The sequence below is a fragment of the Biomphalaria glabrata genome, chromosome 13 (genome assembly GCF_947242115.1).
Source record: "Biomphalaria glabrata chromosome 13, xgBioGlab47.1, whole genome shotgun sequence".
Taxonomy (NCBI): Eukaryota; Metazoa; Mollusca; class Gastropoda; family Planorbidae; genus Biomphalaria; species Biomphalaria glabrata.
Genome location: NC_074723.1, coordinates 19290644 through 19314082, shown reverse-complemented (window position 1 = coordinate 19314082; position 23439 = coordinate 19290644). Strand labels below are relative to the sequence as shown.

The window sequence follows — 23439 nt, the reverse complement described above, 5'->3', positions numbered from 1 at the left end:
TTACTGAGATTTTTAAAAATATTTTACTAACCACGACAGACTTAAAAACTTAAAGCAATTACATATTTAACTATAATTTTTTTAAACTAAAAAAAAGAAAGTGTTTTTGTACTCATTTCCAAATATTCCTGGAAGAGTCCTTCATTCTCTATTAACTCAAAGTCATCTTCCCACCTGGAGTGACCAACTTTCTGATCTAGTCTTGTCTGACACCTGTGCCAAAATCCTTTCAGCTTCCTACAAATATAAAATATATTTCAATTAGACAGTAGGGAATGATCTTAACAGAAATGGTAAAATTTGTTCTCAGGCAGAATGGTTGGACTTACGGTATAATTACTTCTTGTGCATTGTTGATGATCTGTTTGCCTATCATAATAACACCCAGCTGTTGGGCAAGCTCTATTAAGCAGCCACCATTGTTACACTGAAAAATTAGGTGGTTTCATTAAAAAAAAATAAAACAGGTATATTATAATAAGTGCTGAATGATTATACTCTCCTAACACATACAAACTTTTTTTTTTACCTGCTCAAGAAGAAAAATTTGATTTCGTTGATTCTAAAACTTATCACTTTTTTAAAACAGTGAGTTATGTGTTAAGTGATAGAGCACATGGCAGAATAATTGTATTGTATTCAAGTGAGATGGAGAATTAGTTATTATTAATATTACTTTTTTATTTCAGATTTCAGTCCCACTATGATCAGTTGACATTTGTTAAGAAAAGTAAAGTCTATTCATCTTTTAACTGAAACATAATGTAAGTTCTGTACATCATAAGATCTTGAAAAAAAAAAAAAACAGAACCTTCAATGAGACATTTAATCACTGAAGACACACCATTCACTAAAGGAAAGCATTTTCTTTTTACAATAGGGGACAAGTTAAAAAGATAGACAGTGATCTTGTCAATAAAATGTCTATAAAAAAATGATTATTACATCCTATCTAAATTCATGTTTTAAACTATGTTCAACTAACTAGTCTTTCATCATATTCCACAAACTAGTCTTTCAAGTTCAACTACATAGTCTTTAATATTCAACTTAGGTTCAACTACATAGTCTTTAATATTCAACTTAGGTTCAACTACATAGTCTTTAATATTCAACTTATAAGTCTTTTATCTCCAACTAAATAGTCTTTTATGTTCAACTAAAAAGTCTTTAATGTTCAACTACATAGTCTTTAATATTCAACTTATAAGTCTTTTATCTCCAACTAAATAGTCTTTTATGTTCAACTAAAAAGTCTTTAATGTTCAACTAAATAGTCATTCATATTCAAGTAAATAGTCTTTTATGTTCAACTGAATAGTCTTTATGTTAAACTTACTTCTTCACTTCTCAATCCAAAAAATCTATTGTAGTGACCTGGATATCCAACAAACCTTTGCAGAAGTGAAAACATAAATTAGAAGCCAAACTTACTAGACTAAAAGATGTGAAGATAAATAGTTCATAGCTAAACTTCTTTGTAAAGAAATATGTAACTTACTTTCCTTTGAAAAAAGCAACATAAATAATTGATGAGTAAAAGTTGACAAACTGGAAAATAAAAACTTTGAAAGTAAGTTGATCCTCAAACTCTGTTTGTGTTCGATGCATTTCTGAAAGAAAATATAATTAAATTAGAAACAAGATCAATTTGATAATACATTTATATTTTTTCTTTATTGAGATTATTATTTAATTTTTTAAACACAACTGAATTATAAACTTAAAGCAATAAGGGATTCAAATTAAATTTAGCAAATTTTTACAATCAATGTCATCCAAAACAATTAAAATATATGTTCTGTGCTTACTTTCTTTAAGAGATGCCAGGCAAACATAAGAATTACTTACAATAAAAAACTCTTCAAATCCCTAAAATAAATATAGTCTTTGGCTTAGTAGGGTTTAATTAATTAAACCAGAAGTAATAGTAATATTTACTATAAGCATCTCAGTTATTTACCAAATTTTCAACAAGGGAAACAAATTGTACTTGACTGATAAGGTGGTATACGTTGAATTACCACCCTTTATTGTTTGCAGAAAGAAAAGTTTATAATAAACTATAAAACCTATTTTCCTAAACAGCTCCCTGACAATATGATTATCACATTGTCTTGAGGAGGCTGAAGAGGCCTTAACACTTGAGTTTGAATTCAAGTTGCTCACTTTTGTCTTATGAATACGATAAGATTTGAAAAGCAATCAATCGTATACCTCTTCTTTGAAATAACTACACTTAATATAAACTTTGTTTTAAAGAAATTTTTTCTTTTCTTGTTACAAAATGTGTGTGCACAAAACAACTAACCCCATTGAGTCAGTTTCAGTGCCAGCTTTTCATAGACTTTTCCCAGTGTCATAATTATGATCAAGTTAACAATGGCAGCAGTCATGCTGGCTATAGTGGAGGCTCTGGATCTCAGATGAGCATTTTCAAATAGTGGAATGCTGATCAGCACTCGATACATGATGACAGCAATGATGAAAATGATAACTAAACAAATCTAAGGATAAGTAAAGAAACAAAAAAACACACTAAGCTTTAGATAAATGCAGAAAAAAAAATTAATGCTTTAAATCATCATTTTATTCATATTAATGGAAACTTCAAATTCATATTAATTGAAAACTTGGCATAAAGAAGTGATGTTTAAATAATTTTCTAATCGTAGATTCATATTAACACATTATTGAAATGACTTTCTTGACTAATTGATCTTTAACAAATAGTTGTTACTAATTAACTCTAGTTAAGTTTGTATTAATGATTGTTGTGAATAGACAAAGAAAATACTGATCAAGTTTACATGGTTATCACATTATTTAATATATATCACAATGCATGCGATTCCAACTGTCTGGAGCTCAAATTTCCCTGACATGAATTAAGGCTGTCAATCAAGAGGTTTGGGTGTAATACTAAGAAACATACCATAATAACTATAGCCGCAATTCCTGATAAAATTCTTGGAATTCTTTTACTAGGATCAAAATATGGTTCGTTGATTCCTGTTATTGGATTTTCTTTTAAATCTGGAGCTCTGGCAGCATATTCAGGTCTTGGACGCTCCTGAATAGAAAATAATTTAAAGAAAAAGTCCCATTAGTTAATGCAGAAGAAAAAGTTTAACCTTTTCTTGACTCATATTGTTCGATTCAATTACAACTAGAATTATTACCTCCTCTTCTTCAAAATTCAAGCAATCCCAGTGGTGAGCTAGACTTGCATTTTTTCTTTTCCAATATTCCAGGAATGTGACAGCTTTAAAGGAGATAATTTTTAAAAGGTTTTATTACTATTATTTTTTGTAATAAGTTGGTCTACAAAATTATAATCATCATGATCATCAAACTCCTTTTGATAATTTTTAAAACATTTTATTACTATTATTTTTTGTAATAAGTTGGTCTACAAAATTATAATCATCATTATCATCAAACTCCTTTTGATAATTTTTAAAACATTTTATTACTATTATTTTTTGTAATAAGTTGGTCTACAAAATTATAATCATCATTATCATCAAACTCCTTTTGATAATTTTTAAAACATTTTATTACTATTATTTTTTGTAATAAGTTGGTCTACAAAATTATAATCATCATTATCATCAAACTCCCTTTGAGTGAGGGTTTGAGAGGTTCAAATCCTCTCTTGCAAATTTAAGTAGCATGCAGGATATGTCTTACCCCAAAATGAAACAAAGACAGAATAGAATACTGTCCCTGGATGGTCAAACAGGTAAGAGAGTCGGACAAAGAAGCAAACATCACTTAGGAACCAATATTCACAGCCTATGTCTTCATCACAAACAGGGCACATCTTATACTGCTGGCCACTATCACACACTTCTTGTCTGAAAAAGAACAACAAAGAACCTACTTATAATTTCAGTGAGAAAAACTAGCAAGACAAAATTTTGATATTGTAGAGAGTGATTTAAAAGAAAAATAAACTCACGCAGGTATGTTATCATTGAATGTGATCAGTCCATAGAGAAACACAAGTACACCAACTATTGAAGCAGGAAGTAACCAGGCAGTATAAAAACCTTAGAAAATTGAGGAGAAAAAAAATACACCAAAAGGTTGTAGATTATTTATTTAAAATAACTTTCTGTACATGTAAAATAATGAAATAATATATCATTAAATACATTACAGATTGAACATGCATCTATAGCCTGTTGGCGATACACTAATGAAATAAGTTTTAGTGGTTTTTAATTTTAGAAGTCTGTAAATATAAGAACAATTTACTCATCAGTTATCATCAATGAAGTCTGTTTATGACATTATAAGGTTTCATTGTGCCAAATGCTAAAAGCAACTTGAACAATTACAATAGTGGTAGCTGGCCAAAATTTTGTTTAGTATCCAAAATACTTCTCATTCAAGTTGTCTTGACCCATATCAATTAAATGTCATAAATCATTAAATGTAGGCCTACATTAAATCTCAACTCTTCATGATTCTAGATATCTAAATCTAGATTCTATGTCTAGACTCTAGTTAAGCCTACAGTCTAACAGATATGATTAATATTCTAGTCCAACTCTTAAAGTATACAATAATTACAGACTAATATTAAATGAATTATCTAGCATCAGACAGAAAAAAAAATTGTAGAGATGAAGTACTCAAAAGGAAATCTTGTCTAATTACACTTTGTAAGTGTAGCTCTCATCTCATGATCTGGCTATGTTTATTACTATAGGCTACTATATTTTCTTCTCTTAGATTGTAAATATAATTAGTTCTAGATTTAAAAATATGTAGATCTAGAGAACCATTGTCTATGAACTTAGTGATTCTCTTCTATATTCATAATATAATATATATATATATATATATATATATATATATATATATATATATATAGGCCTGGCCTATATATATATATATATATATATATATATATATATATATATATATATATATATATATATATATATATATATATATATATACAGAGAGAGAGAGAGAGAGATAGATAGATCTTGACATTAGACCCTTGGCCCTTGTAATGTATTACACTACTTCTGGATCTAGATCTACTCTGAGAGCATGGGCGTAGCCAGGATTTTTTTTCGGGGGGGGCCGGGGGTTTTGGGGGGGGGTTTCCTCCCCCCCCCCCTCCCCCCCCGCAAAAAAAAAATTATATGTATTTATGTGTGTGTGTACATAATCTTTATAACCTTCTGATCCTTCTTTCTTTCGGAAGACATTTATTGTGCCCTAGAATAGGTTCTTCCATGAGTTAGTGAAAAAATTGTTGATTCCCCGACATTATTCGCAAAGGAATCTGGGGGAACGCTAGGAGCTCCCCCAGCGCGGGGCGAAGCCCCGCCGCCAAGCACTATTTCTGATATTGAAAACCAACAAAATGCATATTCTGAGGTATCTACAGGGCATTTTCCTGCTATTAAAAAGTTTTATTTCAAAAACCTAATGTGCTATTCTTACTGACTCCCTCGTCGTTCGGCGCATTTGCCATCAAGCTGTTTCCATAAAATTGTGGACTCCTCGCCATTACTAGCAAGAGGGTCTGGGGGAGCGCCAGGAGCTCCCCAGCGCGGGGCGAAACCCCGCCAACAAGCACTATTTCTGATATTGAAAACCAACAAAATGCATATTCTGAGGTATCTACAGGGCATTTTCCTGCTATTAAAAAGTTTTATTTTAAAAACCTAATGTGCTATTCTTACTGACTTAGACCCTCCCTCGTCGTTCGGCGCATTTGCCATCAAGCTGTTTCCATAAAATTGTGGACTCCTCGCCATTACTAGCAAGAGGGTCTGGGGGAGCGCCAGGAGCTCCCCAGCGCGGGGCGAAACCCCGCCGACAAGCACTATTTCTGGTATTGAAAGACAACAAAATGCATATTCTGAGGTATCTACAGTCCATTTTAATGCTATTAAAAAGTTTTATTTTAAAAACCTAATGTGCTATTCTTACTGACTTAGACCCTCCCACGCCGTTCGGAGCATTTGACGTCAAGCAGTTTCCATAAAAATCTTTCACTGGTAATGTCTGAAGCCTCTTCCCATCTACCATGAGGACCCCCATGAATGAGTGGCGACAAGTTGTACTAGGATATCATTGCAACTCTTCTTATGCGTAATTCATTTTGTCGGAGAACATGTCCCGCAAACTTCATGCGTCATTCTCTCACAATCTTACTAAGGGGTCGACTCCCAGTTCGGCATAGGATTTCCTTGATTTAGATCCGATCTCTATAACTGACTCCTGAAATCTGTCTTAGCCATCTTTGTTGAGCTATATTTAGTGTTTTTCGATTTCGGTAGATGACTATTCACTGCAGTTTATTAATGGAGCCCTGCCACTGGTAAAAATGTGTAACCTCTCTTGAATACGCTCTTGGAATTAAGTGACTGTAGTTTGCATTTAGATTTTATATCGAAAAGAGAATTTTTATCGTCAAAATCTTCTGTTGGGGGTTTTCCACCTCAAAATGCTCTGTAGGGGGTTTTAGACTCAAAGCTATCTGGAGGGGTTTTAAACTTTAAAAACAAAGCCATCTGTAGAAGAAACTCAAAACCCCCGATTGGCTTGGCTACGCTCAAATAATTTTAGTGTGTAATTTGCTTTTTTTTTATATTGAAGATGTATTTTTAGCACCAAACCCCTCTGAATAGGGGTTTAAACTCAAAACCCCTTTCGGCAACGCTCAAAGCATTTTGAGTGCGTAATTTGCTTTTTTTCTTACACTGAAGACGACGGGGGGGGGGGGGGGGGAGGGGGGGTTAAACTCTAAACCCCTTTGACTACGCTCATAGATTTTAGAGTGAGTAATTTTCTTTTATTTATATTGAAGAGGTACTTTTTAGCTTCAAACTCCACTGGAGGGGAGTTTAAACTCAAAACCCCATAGACTACACTCTTCACATTTTTAGTGTATAATTTGTTTTTTTTTTATTATTAAAAAGAGGTATTTTTTACCTTCAAACCCCACTGAAGTGGGGTTTAAACTCAAAACTGAGTCAAAACCCATTTAGCTAAGCTCATAACATTTTGAGTGCGTAATTAGCTTTTTTTTTATATTAAAGAGGGGGTTTATCGTAAATTTTAGACGGGGCTATAAAATCAAAATCTTCCTTAACTGTGCTCTTGGAATTAGGGGATTTTCGTTTGCATTTTTTTTGTTTTGTTTTATAGAAGAGGGGGAGTTAACTGCAAAAACCCCAGGTAGGGGGTTTAAAACTCAAAACCCCTGGTAGGGGGTTTTAAACTCAAAACCCCTAGTAGGGGTTTTAACTCGAACCGCTCTGGTAGGGGTTTTAAACTCGAACCCCCCTGGTAGGGGTTTTTAAACTCGAACCCCCCTGGTAGGGGGTTTTAAACTTGAACCCCCCTGGTAGGGGGTTTTAAACTCAAAACCCTTTTGGTTGTGCTAGGGCAAGTGATGGTTTAGTATTAAAATCTCACCTAAATAAACAAAATCAAACCAAAAAATAGTCACTAAATTCCGACTCCCCCCCCCCCAAGGGGGGGATTTCATTTCGGGGGGGGGGGGTTTGAACCCCAAGAACCCCCCCCTGGCTACGCCCATGTCTGAGAGGAACCTATATGCTTGCTTAATGGTTATCAAACTTTTTTATTCATTCTTGCTATAAATTTGAGCTCAGATTTGATTATAAGTTGACTTACCCAGCCAAGCAAAGTAAATGCCTATTTTTTCTCCGAAGTATTCTCGTATGTGGTCTAAAGGCTGATATTTGTACCAACAGCCCCATCTCGCCCAATACTTGTACAGCACTTGGCGTTTGTTTAATTTCTCTGGGCTGATGTCATCACTTTTACACTTGTAGGAGCCCTAATTCGGCAGAATTAATTAAACAATGACATAGCATGACATCTAGGTTTAGATGTAGAATAAAATGTAGATTTAGTAGACGGAAAATATTTTAATGTTATTTTTTTTTTTTTCAGGTTTCCTAAGGACCAGTAACTTTTGTGTAAAGGGAGATAATAAAGTTTAGAATTCAAAATTAGATTTATATTTTTATGAAATGATTAAAACTACATTTAGATCTATAGGCCTACATGATTATACTATTGTAGTCACTTTAAAATAAAGCAATGAGAATGGAAATTATGCGAGGCCTAGATCTATCTACTTAATTGATCTCTATGCATGTCCCTACAACTTGGCTACAACACTTGAGTTAAGGTCCCGACAATGTCTATGCACCAGGTAATAGGCCTAAATTTCTAGTACGTTGTACAGGATTCTAATCGCGACATTATAATTATTACGTTCTAACATTGATTAGAAGTAAAGATTTAGATTTCATCGCTAAACTAACCTTATAACAAGCTTGAAGAAAAAAAAATGTAGTATGGCTAAAGCTCTACTTTTTTTTCCAGCATATAAACACTAGAACAGTCCAATCTGTTGTTACAATACCATATCTAAATTTTAATCAAGTAAAACTACAGCATTAGCAAAGTCATTTAAATAGGGTTTCAACTAACGAGATTCGACTTTCTCATCTCGGAATAGTTGAATTTCTCTCGACTATTGTAGGCCTATAGCCTACAGCTCTGTTGATGTTATTTTTTTTGTGACAAAAACCCCTCACAAGACAACAACAACAACAAAAATACAACAACAACAATGAATCCCCTTTACAATACATCTTGCTTAATAATATGATCTTACACTGCTAACACTCATTACAAACGAATGTACGATGTATGTACCTCAAATGTTGCTAGCATTTTAATATTGGCCAGTGTCAGTGTCTACATTGACTTAATTTGACCTTTTTTTTTCTTTAAACTAATCTCAATATCACACTTCTGACGCAAGATTAATGCATTTCTAAAGCTCAAAATGCAGGGAAACATTTCACGCCGAAGTTCTGAAACCCACTGGAGGAGCTTAAAGTGCATTTTCCAGACCTCTAGATGGCTAAGGGGGAATGGCAAACATTTTATTTCCCTCTAGCAAGGAGTCACAGATACAAATTTGAGAAACACTGGGCCAATGGTTCAAAAATAGGACATTGCCTATACAGTACACGATAGGATTAACGGGTTCGCTGACCCGCACATAATAGGATTATAATGGCACAAAGAAAGTTGACAAGGTTTATTGTCGCATAATTTAAACTATTAGTATCATTATCAACATTTATGTATTCACGCACATCTTTATAAAATAAAACAAAAAAAAAAGGGTATGTGAGGGAAAGAACAGCACAAACACTGCCATATAGCTCAATACTGCAAGATTTATCTCCTTTCTCTGTATAAAACTAAATTAAAATTAATTACCACTAATTAATTAACTGTTTGGTTAATTTTTTAGTTTCAACTTCATCCAAGAATAGGGAGAATTGGAAACCACAGAGTGAGTAGATATAAGCTTTTCAGAAACTAGAAAAGACTGAAATCTAGGTCACTAAAGTCTACTATAAAAGAAGCGTGTGTTACGTCGTGCAGGGGGAAAGCTGCCACAAAAGCCTTCTCGTCTAACAGTCGCTCAATTCCTATTTCCGCCCTCTTCTTCTTGCCGTAGGAAGTGGTGGACAAAATCTCCCAGAGGATTCTGTGTCGATGGATGTCCTCAAAGAAAGTATCCGGGTTGTCACTCCCTAGAAATCTGACAAAGGTCAAAGGTTGTTAACGTTATCGATACAAACATAAGAAAACAGTCAAGGACACATGTCCTTTAGAAAAGAGTCAAGGACACATGTCCTATAGAAAACAGTCAAGGACACATGTCCTATAGAAAACAGTCAAGGACACATGTCCTACAGCCATAAGAGACGATTGGGGAAGAAAACTTCTGAAAACTTCTGGCCTTCTCCTGGAGCCTTTGTTTTAAAATTAGTTTTACCTTTTTTCCCCAATACAAATACTAATAGCAATTTTAATGATTTAAGGTCTGTTATAGCACACGAGTCATATTGTCTTATTACAGTATATGTGAGATATGTCTTAGTTAGCGACCCATGTCTTAGCGACCCATTAAATCACAAGATCTTTACTGTAGATATTTAATGTCTATTTCGTTGTATCGCTAATAGATTCGAATGTTGATATAGAGATAGACCTTCATTTTCTTCATCCTTCAGTCATAGTTCCTCCTTGTTGTTACTGGTCGTTGACTTGTAGCACCAAACTGCTGATAGACAACTACACCGTTGTAGGCGTAATATAGCTTAACTACTAAAACTACAAAAAAAAAACGTGAATAACTTCCTTTTGTGAACAAAACTAAATAGAACTTTATTTATAATCTAAACAAAATCAACTTGTGATCAAATGAAACTAACGTAGTAGAATTTAGTCATAACACTCACACAGCCTTTCAGTCTCACGTTCTGGAGTCGTCTCTCCTAACCAAGACCAAGGGAAGACAATGCCACCTAAGTTGCATCATTCACAACCAATCCTCAACCTCTTCCCACCGTCACCATAGAAACACACACACTCTCCATAACCACTTCAGTTCTGTTTCGAATTTTTTTTGGTTTCTTTTTACCCTTTGTAATAACCTCTACATTTTTTTTATATGTAGCTACGCACTGGTTTTCGTTAAAACTGACAATATGATCTAGACCCTATATTATACATTGTAAAGTGAGGGTCAAAGGTTGTACGAGTTACCTTTCTAGTTTGGACGTCTTAAACTGGCAGGTGTAGTAGTCCAGGGGCGTGTTGGGGACAGCCTGCTCCAGGGCGTTGGGAATGTGGAGTGTCTCCAGCAGCTTGGAAGACCAGTTACTTGTTGGGTTAGGGTGTGCCTAAAGATAGAGATTGATACATGCATTAAGTCTGTTGTCTATTACAACCGTAGTAGTGAAATGTTCGTGCGCGCATGCGTGGCAAACAATTGTGTTTGTGACATATACAATTGGAAAGAAAAGAGAAACACAAAACTTAACATTGTCTTAACATTGTCTTAATATTGTTTTACTTATTATGCGCATAAATAATGAAGTGAGAAATATATGTAAATAAATAGAAATTAAAAAAAACAAGACACTTAGAAGATAAAAGTATAAAGATAAATTAATTCTTAATGTGATAAGAACTGTCAAAACTCTTCTTATCTTAAAAATGAAGATGATTACGCCCTACGTGTGTTCCTAGGTCAATGTAGCATGGGCGCCCGCAGGGGGTGCACTTCCGACCCCCTGGATTCTGAGTAGCCAAATTGTAGCCACTTTTTTGCACCATCAGATCAATAAAAATCTAAGTAGCAACTGAACAAGTAGTGCTTCCACTGGTGACTGAAGTACAGTTGTAATAGCCTATGCTTATCAGACATTGATGGCTGACCATTCACGTGTACCCTTCTGAATTCTGGATAGCCAAATTTTAGCCAGTTTTTTACACCTTCAAATCAATTCACTTCTGCTAGGAAGCAACTTAACATGTAGTGCTTCCATTAAAATAAAGTTAATAAGGATAAGCTATTGTTGTAATAAACTGTAACAAGCTAATCCGTAGTATATGTCCGACCATGTACGCTTGCAGTTCAATATTCTATAGCACGTTAGTCGTAACGATTTGTTTTCATTTGCATATAATTAATAGTTATCATTATATTTAGTAAAGACCTGGATATGATAAAAGTATTTTTTTTTTGTCTTGGAGTAAAAAACTTTGCCAGCTGTTTTGATTTGATATATGAGAAAGTTTCTTTGAATAAGACAGAAAAGTGCAGTCGTCTTGATAAATGTATTTACGTCTTGCGGAGTTGCGGTCAGTGTTAGCGCTCAATAAAATAAAATAGCAGTTTAAACACGTCCACCAGTTGGTGATAGAAGAGATATAAAAAAAAAAATTCTTCCCATACCACCCGAGTCAAAAACGTTGATTTGTATCGACGGAGCACTGGCCAGCAAGAAACCAAAATACGAAATACAAATTCATTCACGCTTTAAGTCACAAATTTTAAAAGAACTTTGACTGTTTGGGGTAGTTTAAAATAACGGCTGTAAGTGAAACCTGACAAACTGCATATGTGTAATCTGTGCCTGCTTCTCACGTGTTTCTGATTTGTCTTTTAATTGTCAATTAATCATCTTTTCATAAACCAGTTTCGTGATGCTGCAGTCTGTCCATCTTAGCATAAGTGGCCTCTTAACAGCAAATCAGCAGCCACATTAATGACATAATACCAACTTGGCCATTTTGAGGAAGGCGAGACTGCTGGCAGGCAAACGGGGTATTGAGTTGGTACTACCGAGAATTTGTAGTCGACAAACACACCGAGAAAAAAAAAACATGTTTGGATTTCGGGAGTTATTACAGAACACGACTTTACATTACGTCACTTTGTTCGTTAGTTTCTTCATTAACGTTTCGCTTTTCAAGCAATAATAATGCTCAGTTCAACCTGTTTTGTCTACATCCTAAAATGATGCAAGAGCTGCAACATTATGAAGAATATCAGCTTTGGAGATGAGCATTCATCGGCGGCTTGTCTATCGCGACGAGAAGCAATTCAGTAGTAAAGTTATTGACAGCTTTGGCAGAGTTTGCATTTTTTGTTTGATCAACCGTTGGGATGCATGAGCCGCACGGATCAACTGACCAAAGTGTACAGTAAATAGTTGGTTCACGTGTTCGTTGTTTTTTCTCATGAAACAAATATTTACTGTGACCTTAATATCTTGTAATAAAATTTGCAGTTACGACTTTGAGCCATGAGTGGCGACTTGCACCCCCCTGCAAAAAATCCTGCGGGCGCCCATGCAATTAGTCATGTATGTTAACCAATGACTTAAATTCTGCCAAGTCACTGGTTTTCATGGCTGGCTCAGGCTACCCATTCCATGCTCTAACAGCACTAGGGAAGAAGGAGCATTTATTATACACATTTGTCCTAGCACATGGAACAAGGAATGTGCCTTTATCTTTGTGTCTTTCTTAATCTCTAGAGACTGACACGTGACCAAAGAGAGAGGCGCACTATAACTTAATTTCTACACAGTAGTAGACACTCTATTGAAACAGAAATGAGAAAAAAAATCAACCCGAAAAATAAAAAGATCGATAGAATCTACATAGATGACATTGATAAGAAAAAAAAAAGTCTATTTGTTAAGTTTTGCTTAAAGGCTTATAGATATATACACACACTATGGTATATAATATAATACTAGAGAATTAAATGGTGTGATGTTGGCATGTCTAATCATCAGACAAGACACACGCGACAATGAGCATACAACGAATTCTATCGGATCTCAGTGAAAACCATTAAATTAAAAAGAAAATATTTTTAAAACAAGAAAACACCATATCATGAATTCTGATTGGCTAGATAAACACTTAAAGACATTGAAATTTAAATTAAAATATCAAAAGAATTATTGAAGCATTTTTTAATTTGGATTTTTTTTTGTCTTTAATTAAGACATCACAAAATTTTAAAAAATAGTAGAGATGCTATAAAAAGAATCTCTGGATTACTCATGCTGGTCTCTGAAAAAAAAAAGATTATTTCATACAACTTCATGCGCATGTGCAACTAGTCTGTGTTGGTAAACATTGTTTCTTACTAATAGGAAATATTTCTAATGTGTACAGATGTGAGGTATTCAATACATAGCAGTAAAAAACTAAGTGCATTGTGGATAAATAAATTGATATATAAAGAAAATATTGCCAAGGTGAGATGCACATTTTAAGTTTTCAGTTTATAATGACACAGCAACGGGCACATATTAAATCTCTATTAAATATCACCGTAGTTCGTGTTTTAGGCTAGGCTCTTGGTCGTTACATAATTAAACAAATCAAGTTTTCAATGCAACTTGAAAAAATTAATATGTTTATTAAAAACACATTCTATTACACTACATCAATCAAATCAAATATTTAAAAACACAATCATATATATATATATTAAACAACAGCAACGCTAAAATAAGAACAACAAAGCTAAGATAAGAAATCTCTATAGCTATGTATGACAACAGATGACACAAATAAAACAAAACATGTGAGTCTACTTAAAATGACAAACAACTAAAAGAAAAAAAAAGTGTCCATTGTTGTAGCAATACTTCCGAAACCTTGTTCCGGGAACCCCCGTGTTCCGCGAGGCCTGAATATGTGTTCCACGAACTACTGGAATAATTAATTAGTAGGTCACCACGTGAATGAATCTCTCTAAAACAAATAAGCAAAGTGTTCCAATGAATATTCATAATGTGCGACGTGTTCCGTGAAAGAAAAAGTTTGGGAAACATTTGGTGTAGTTTTTACATCGCGATGGTCCATCAAAATAGTTTTGAGATGGAATCTTGTATTATCAATGTGCTAGGTTTTTTAATATCAGGACCTGTTAGCTGATGTAGGCTAAGTTAAACTAAGTTAAAACTAGTCAGTGGCGTTGTGCTAGGCAATGAATGGCTTGAGTTTACATCGTTAAAAGTTAAAGGTCTTACTTATTAGGATCTGTTTAGAGGTTAGATTAATATTTAACAACTTGTCCTACCTGACGCCTATATTCATTTTGATTTTAAGTATGATGTTTACAATTTGCAGTGAAGAAAGTTTTGTTCTTAGCTGAAGAGGATAAAAACGAATTTAGAGCAATAAGAACTCAATTGATAGTTTATCCAACAGTCTCATGTGGCTAGAACGTGACCAACTGCGAATTTTATCTTTTGATGATGTCTTCATAGGCTTTGCCCTGGAGAAGACCAGAAATGTTTGTTATTGTTCTACCCTTATTGAGAAATTATCTCATCTTCTAAGTTTTCTATGTTACAGACGTTCCTTATAAAAAGAAGATAGTTTCGCCCTAAAATTTAGAATTAAGATTCAATTTCTTATACTATGTGATTTGTTGTAGGTCCTTTACACTGCTAGGTTTAAGTGAAAAGCATTATAAGGGCAAGTTTATCTGAGAATAGACATCAATACAAATTGAAGGCCAGCTCAAACTTTTCGTAATTGAATTACTTTCAAAAAAAATTCTGAGAATAATCACCTGGTAATGTTTGGATTCACAGCAGGTGTTTTGTTTACACTGGCCGGTAAACTCACCTTTGAGTTAATTAAGATATTAACATTTCTTTTAGCAGCTTGTCTGATATTGACAAACTACACCAACTGTACTGTTGGATCTACTTGTATATTCAGATAGCTGCTTATCTGACAAGATATACCAACTGTATTGTTGGATCTACTTGTATATTCAGATAGCTGCTTATCTGACAAGATATACCGACTGTATTGTTGGATCTACTTGTATATTCAGATAGCTGCTTATCTCACAAGATGTACCAACTGTACTGTTGGATCTACTGCTATATTCAGATAGCTGCTTATCTGACAAGAAATACCAACTGTATTGTTGGATCTACTGCTATATTCAGATAGCTGCTTATCTGACAAGATATACCAACTGTACTGTTGGATCTACTGCTATATTCAGATAGCTGCTTATCTGACAAGATATACCAACTGTACTGTTGGATCTACTGGTATATTCAGATAGCTGCTTATCTGACAAGATATACCAACTGTACTGTTGGATCTACTGGTATATTCAGATAGCTGCTTATCTGACAAGATATATTAACTGTATTGTTGGATCTACTGGTATATTCAGATAGCTGCTTATCTGACAAGATATACTAACTGTACTGTTGGATCTACTGGTATATTCAGATACCTGCTTCTCTGACAAGATATACTAACTGTACTGTTAGATCTACTGGTAGGCTATTATTAGATACCTGCTTATCTGACAAGCTTTACTAACTGTGCTGTTGGATCTACTGTAAGGCCTATATTTAGATAGCTGCTGGTTTTAAAAGCTATACTTTAGGCAATGTTAGTTGTAGCTTGGTAACGTATTAATATTTTGATCAGTGAAGAAAAGACTATAATAAGCATATTGAAGATTATAAACAGTGCTAAACTGTGTCAACATAATCGTGTAATAGTATTAGATGGTGCATTGCGTCTCAAATTTTATAATCGAGAATAAGAGATTGTATTTTTTACTCTCCATCTTCTCATAAAAACACCAATGAAATAAACACGTTAGCAGAGCTTCGTACCAGAATGCATCGAGAGCTATGTGACTTTTTCTGAAGTGCTAGTTTCCTTAACCGAAAATGTATTCGATTACGATTTTTCAACCCCGATTCGAAAGTTGGCAATCATGGCAATGATTGACTTATATTTTTACAAACTTGTATTCAATAAGCGGCTATGTAAACGAATTTAATCTGATTCACATAGTTAACTAAAAAAGATTTTAAGTAAGCACGATTGGAAAACGCACTAATGACATTTTATTCCAAATAAACATGTAACTGAAATTAATTTTAAAGATCTTAAATTTTGTAAAGTTCCTTTCGAAACCTATGGTACTGTTCCTTTGGAGACCTATGGTAGCCTACTGTTTCTTTGGAGACCTATGGTATCCTACTGTTTCTTTGGAGACCTATGGTAGCCTACTGTTCCTTTGGAGACCTATGGTAGCCTACTGTTTCTTTGGAGACCTATGGTGCTGTGGGCAACTCATGTTTCTACAATTAACGGCTTCAGTGGGTGCCAGCGCATTATACTGCTGTTTCTAGTTAGGTTCCCTTACAACAGATGGGTGGAGCCAGGAACGTCCTAACATCCCGAATTTTAAAGCGTTTACCTTCACCGGCATTGCTGGAGAAACTTTTTGCATTACATTATTGTGTTAATTCAATTATTTTGCAATCTAGTGATGAAACATAGAACAACAAGTCTGTAGATCTATATTTTGGGAAGCACTGCAAGTCTGTAAATCTATCGTGTATTTATGTTTCTTGTTGTGTGTTGTCAACTAATATCTGTACTAGTGTGTCAAACCGGCTTGTTGTCTAGTCAGTTGTGTAAGTGTTTGTTTGTGTGTGTGAACTGTTTTGTCCTTCTTGTGTAATAAAGCCAATGATAAAACATGGTTTCGTAGTGTTCTATAAAATTACTACATCTATAATCTGGGAAGCACGGTTCAGTCATAAGCAAAGGTGCTATAGAAAAAAAATAAATAAAAGGCAAGCCATGTAAGCCAATACGTCATCTGATCAGCGCCATCTGGCGGTCCGTAGTACTCACACCGTGCTGTAGCCTAAATATGTGTGTCTAGTAGTAGGCGTGCATCTGTGTGCAAAGTTACAAAGATGATGTGCAGTTAAAAAAGAGCGAATTCTACCCCACGGGGCGGGGTGAGTAACTGGTCAAGTGACTTCCTTTTTTTCCCCTCGGACGTCCCATTAAGAATATTTACGTTTAAACCCAAAAGGCGGGAAGGATTCGAATCAAGCATCATCGGTAAGACATTCCGGATCAGGCAGCTATCCAAGGGTATGGGGTTCTGATCACTGGCGTGACACTAGAACCGAATTTTAAAATAAGATACATTTAACGAGCTGGTTGAAAAAAACAACAACTTAACCCTAAAATGTCATCTCTTCAACTTATCATCTGACATTAACCCTAAATTCTATTTCTTCAACTTATCATCTGACATTAAAAACGAGTTAAATATTGCGTCCATTGGTCCTTTATTCCGGCTAGTAATAAATTTTTAACATACAATCAAAATTATACAAAATCAAAATTGTACAACCCAAGTACAAGCAAAATCTGTCCATAAACTGGATAATTACAAATTAATATCGTCAAAAAAATAAATAAATTAATCTGCCATTTTTTGATGAAAATCGCGTAGACTGCATTTTAAGTATGTAAAGCCAATCAGGTGCAACAGCTATTGGGCATCACAATGATCTGCTGACCACTGTCGAAATCCGCAAACTTTACGGTCATACCACAAGGTCCTCGTGGGAAAAGAAGACGAGGCAGACAGAAAAAGACAACATAAAATAATGGACGGTCCTGACATTGAAGGAGATTCTCTTCAAGGCAAAAGAAAAACGGAGACAGTCGACAGATCGTAAGTGGTGTTTTAACGGTTCAACAGGCTAAGGACTGGGTGAAGGTGAACAAGTCTAAGGTGGGACACAACGTAAATGACACGCAATGAACAGGAATTATTCATTTGAGTACAAAAATTAACAACAGCAAAAAACATGCATAAGTGAATTTGTTAAAAAGTTGGAAAAAACATTCGGATGCATTGCTACCTTTTCTAAACAGTTAATAAAATGTCATATTTTTTTAGAAATTTAGATCTGTGTTTAATGCAATATCAGCAATTTTAATTGTTAGGAAAGAACCCCTGTAATAATGGTTGTAGTATTTGGATCAATTAAATTAAAGATATTTTATAAATAAATTTTAGAAAATACACTTTAAAAAAATATCCTATAATTCAAATAGGAAAAAAAAAAACGCGTGTAAGGGAAAAGGGGAATCATCCATTGAGGATTAACTCTCTATCTATACGGAACATGCACTTTTATTTTTACATACACACAGAGAAAAAGTCTTTAGAAACGTTAAAAAAAGAGAACCTCTGGTGAATCTCTAGAGACAACATTAGGTGTGAAAGAACACGTGGGTTACCTCGCAGAAGTACACGCTATGAGGATCTAGAGGGACCGGAACTTGGTAATCATCCTGGTCAAGTGTTTAGGCCAAATTTGAAATAGTGAACTCAAATACAACAGATTTTGTGAAAACCAATTAGTTAACTGCTTAATAATTTTTAAATACTGACTAACATAATTGAAAAATGAAAATATATTTATCTAAAAGATGTGTTAATTTGAAATAAACGATGTAATTTATGAAATTAAAACATGAATCATCTGTTGACCAATTATTTTTATTTCTAATTAAAAAAAAATAAAGATGTCTTTTTCTCATTATGCATTGTTGCAATGTTGAAAAGTCTTATTTCTGCAGTACTCAATTATACTGCTTAAAAAACTTTAGGCCTACCCATTTTATTTAAAGAATACAGTGCAACATTTATCCAGCAGACTGTTGATTATACAATAGCTGAAACCGATATATAATTATAGTGTGCGTGTACAATGCAAACCATATCCCATGGCATTCAAGTCCCTAACGTTGCAGAGACACTGTGATTTATATGCAGCATTGATTGGTTATGTGATACTCAGCACGTGAAAGGGGAAACCACCTACCTTGCTATCGGGGACGACCTGTTAAGCGTGCAGACGATAACATAGTTTGTAAAATGAAATTTATAATCATTCAAACAAGCAAAATATATAAATATGTGCATAGTCAACACTCGGAGGTGTAGAGTTTATAACGACATCTCAGATAAATGGCTTTGTGAAAAGATTTAAATGTTGGTGTAAATAGCTGTTTATGTATCAAACAGAAATATTTGTTTAAAAGCATGATATGTTTAATATGGAGCTATGTTAAAGCATAATTTAAAATATCAATAGTTGCTGAAATCAAATGTTAAAACACACATAAGCCATAATGTGGTATTTAAAAATGCTAAATATTTATAATAAGAGAATTAACAGAGAAAGAATGGAGAAAAAAGTGTACTTCTAGTGGTGAGAAAAAATAAAATGTAGTTCAAGTTAATTTTAAATCGTACATAAATAAAACAATGAAATTCAATGAAGACATTTTCTGTACAGCTATCGCTTTAAAAATACTCTGCGCAGGCTGAGGGCAAAGTAATATTTGAGTATTTTAATAAAATCAGAAGTTCAAAAGACAACAGGCGCGCTAGTATATACCTGACCTTAATTAATTAATCGATTAATTATTTATAATCGATTCTGTATTGTCATCGACAATGAATAACTGTGCAAAGTTTCAACTTGATCCGCTAATGGGAAGTGGAACAAATCACGTGTCCAAGATTTTGACCAGACAGAGTGAGTTGATACAAGCTTGTAAATAGAGACCTTAAGAATAAGAGAACCTTTCTCTCGTTTTGTCTACACTGGTTTGACGGAAACAAGAAAGGGAGCAGTCTAGAAAAACCATTCCTGCTAAGCATTGTACATAGGTGTACTTCGTTAATGCTAGGTAACTTTTTACCTGTAAAGGTGCTCGAATGCTCAGATTCTCCGCGTAAGCGCAGCAGACGTCCCATGGTGCATGGAGTTTGACAAAAGTGATCAGCTTCTTCTCGTTCTCGACCACTTCCTGCGCAAATACAATACGGCTTTAGAAGAGGATTAGTGTACCAGACACACATTTGTACAAGACACACACATTTTTGTAAGATACATACACACATTTATGCAAGTCACATACACATGTACAAGAGATATAGACAAAGATGTGCAAATTACATAGACAAAGATGTGGACGTCACATAAACAACAAAATTTAAAAGACACATAGACAAAGATGTGCAAGACACATAGACAAAGATGGTGACTTCACAAAGACAAAGATGTACAAGACACATAGACAAAAATGTGCAAGACAAATAGACAAAGATGTGCAAGACAAATAGACAAAGATGTGCAAGTCACCTAGACACAGATGTTGACGTCCCGTAGACAAAGATATGCGAGACACATAGCCAAGATGTGCAAGTCACATGACAAAGATGGTGACTTCAGAAAGACAAAGATGTACAAGACACATAGACAAAGATGTGCAAGTCACATAGACACAGATGTTGACGTCCTGTAGACAAAGATGTGCAAGACACATAGACACAAAATGTTTCCTTTTGCACTTCATGTTCACACATACGATGTCCAAACTAAACATACAGAAACATAATTTTTTTAAGCTTACATTCTGTTAAATAAAAATTCAAAATAAATAGAAGCCCCATACAAGCTGATACAAGCTAAGAGCAGTGGCGTAGCATCCATGGCGCGAAGGGATTCAATGAATCAGGGCCCACGACCACTAGGGGCCCTCAGCTTGAAGCGTACCAACCATGGCGCAAAGGGTTTCATTGAGCATGGGCACATCATTCGTGTCCAAATTGGGCCCACATGAGGTCTGGGAAAATATTAATTCCTTTTTTGTAAAAGCCTATTTAAACAATAGAATCTAAAAGGGTACAATACATGCATTGGAAGTCTTTTGGTAAATATACCGATATACCTGACTTGTATCTCAATATGTCATGTACCACACTTATCCACTTTTTTATGTCGCACACTAAGTTTCTCTTATTGGGGGAAGTGGGGCCCACCAAAATATTCTTGAACCCGGGGCAAGGGGGACCTTGCTATGTCACTGGCTAAGGGATCTATCTAGCACAGTGATACCCAACCTAATTCGACCGGCGGGCCATTTTAATTTCCAACACTCGTCTCGAGGGCAACATGACCGAAAAGTTACAGAAACTAAACGACATTGTTCTGAAACTATTTTACCAGAACCCTTTAGATGTAGTGCTACATTCATGTGATATTTGACGATTATATTTTTACGCGTCAGAAAACAGCTTCATTTCTCTACCTAAAATGTTAGCAACAGTGTAGGTGCATTTAAAACCGACTCATTTTCTTGTCTCTTTTGATGAATAGGCCTACTCATATCGATCCTCCAATTTCTAGTTGTAGTTAATCAATCTTTTAGTCCTGGTTCAAAACAAGGATGCGCCATATTTATTTTATAATGCTGATATATATATATATATATATATATATATATATATATATATATATATATATTGTTTTTTTTTTTAAACCGCCACACTATCTTTATAAAACAAACATGTTGGTTTATTATCATGTTCCGCAAACAAGTAAAGATCCGTTTACTTTTCTTGGTAGATTCCCTGTTCGTAACGGACAAACGTTAAAGGTCATCAGAGAAAATATGAGAGTCCTAATGTAGGTTAAGATATATTTTTCAACCTTTTTTTTTTTTTGGAGGGGAGATTTTCTTCACGGGATCTGACCCGCGGGCCGTATTTTGGACATCACTGATCTAGCATAATTAAAAGCAGAACAACAAAAGAAATAAATTGGTTTCTGCCCAACTTGTTGAGTTTATTTTGGTTCATCCAGACCTACTACATACTACTCTCGATAACCAACAAACAAAATAAGAATACAATTAAATGATAGTCGATTGATAAGATATTTATGGTGTATTGACCTGTTCGGTATTCAATCCCGCCTTTTCTAAATTTTTCAAAAATTTCTGACGCCATCTTTTAATTTTTTCCTCCGATGCTGAAGCAGACTTTTTGGTCTCGATTTGTTCATCGAAAACTAAAATAAAGTCTGTGGATAGATTCGAAACAAAATATTAAAGAAACAGGTCATTGATGAAAACAAAAGTAACAAGAAAAAAAAAAACAAAAAACAAAAACAAAGCTTATATTAAGTGTATCAATAAGTTTGGATTAATTGTGTAGGCCTAATTAAATAGATGTTTGTTTGTTTGTTTAGATCTAGACTAACAGTAACAAATCTGTGTTTTTGTTTGGCGCAATCTCATGCTTTTAGGTTTCTCAATAAGCTGTTATCCTATCACTTGTATGAACCAGTTGGAAAGGGGTGGGGAAGAAACAACGGGGTATCTAGGGGATCGTTTTTTAAATGTATTTAAAAAAAAAAAGGAATCGACCTGAATTCGAGCTCGTGGGCTAAAGTCTTCTCAGACTTCTTAAGCCAACACGGTAACCACTCTGCAAGTGAAGAGCTTATGAACATTGAAGATTGTATAGTTATCTATTGTTTCTATTTCATGTTAGTGTTCACTAAGCCTCAGACGATGACTTTATAAAGGGGACTATTTAGCTTATACCACCACTTCAGTCACGCACTATTTCTTTCCTTTGTTCAAGATACCAAACAAAATAAATAATTACCAATAGTTGGAAATTTTTAAAAATTGATTCTTATGTTGTCAAATTAAAGAAATAATTGTGCAAAATTTCAGCTTGATCCGAGATAGGGTGTGGGAGAAATAACGTGTAGAAACAGTTTACCAGACAAACAGGGTGAGCTGATATAAGCTTTGTGAAAATGTAGGCCTATTCTGAGCCTATTCTGAGTAATGTGTTCATTGTAGCCTGTTCAGGAAATACTATGAATCAAGCAAAACGACTTGAAAAGGTCAAAGTACAAGTTTAGTAATAGATGTCAAAGGTTATATTAAATCATGGATAATCAACACTAGAATGTCTATATTTTCCATTTTCTCTCTCTCTCTCTCTCTTTTTCGTTCTCTCTCTCTCTCTTTCTTTCTCTTTCTCTCTTTTCATCTTTCTCTCTCTGTTTCTATTTCTCTCTCTCTCTCTCTCTCTTCATCTTTGTAAAAGTCAGAGAGTGTTATGCTACTGTAGTTCTGTCTACTTAGAATTTATTACGAAGCTATTCATAACTTCAATGACTTTCAACAGTGTCGTAAAGTCTATGACTCTAAGTGGAGACTTGTATCACTTGTTCATGTACTACTTAGATTATAGAACTATTTCTAATTTTATAGTTAGTAGGCTATTATGCCGATAAAGAACAAGCACAATAATTTTTTTTTGACGATATTGAGTCTTCTAGAAATTGT

At 34.4% G+C, this 23439-nt stretch overlaps 1 protein-coding gene across 8 annotated transcripts in view; it reads right to left on the bottom strand.

The window, feature by feature from the left end:
- The window catches only part of LOC106068015 (anoctamin-7-like), a 95470-nt gene that overhangs the window by 9620 nt on the left and 62411 nt on the right, over positions 1-23439 (bottom strand). For 6 of the 8 annotated variants that reach the window (XM_056007968.1, XM_056007969.1, XM_056007967.1 and 3 more), the window contains 16 exons: positions 22027-22154; positions 19990-20097; positions 19104-19121; positions 18517-18570; positions 10645-10781; positions 9466-9634; positions 7675-7840; positions 3965-4055; positions 3694-3860; positions 3183-3265; positions 2936-3073; positions 2312-2507; positions 1502-1613; positions 1340-1394; positions 330-427; positions 113-237 (listed from right to left, as the gene is read on the bottom strand). In XM_056007968.1, coding sequence (XP_055863943.1) covers positions 113-237; positions 330-427; positions 1340-1394; positions 1502-1613; positions 2312-2507; positions 2936-3073; positions 3183-3265; positions 3694-3860; positions 3965-4055; positions 7675-7840; positions 9466-9634; positions 10645-10781; positions 18517-18570; positions 19104-19121; positions 19990-20097; positions 22027-22154 — 1845 coding nt within the window. The remainder of the gene's footprint in view (positions 1-112; positions 238-329; positions 428-1339; positions 1395-1501; positions 1614-2311; positions 2508-2935; positions 3074-3182; positions 3266-3693; positions 3861-3964; positions 4056-7674; positions 7841-9465; positions 9635-10644; positions 10782-18516; positions 18571-19103; positions 19122-19989; positions 20098-22026; positions 22155-23439) is intronic. The other 2 variants (XM_056007964.1, XM_056007966.1) reach the window with 2 other exon arrangements.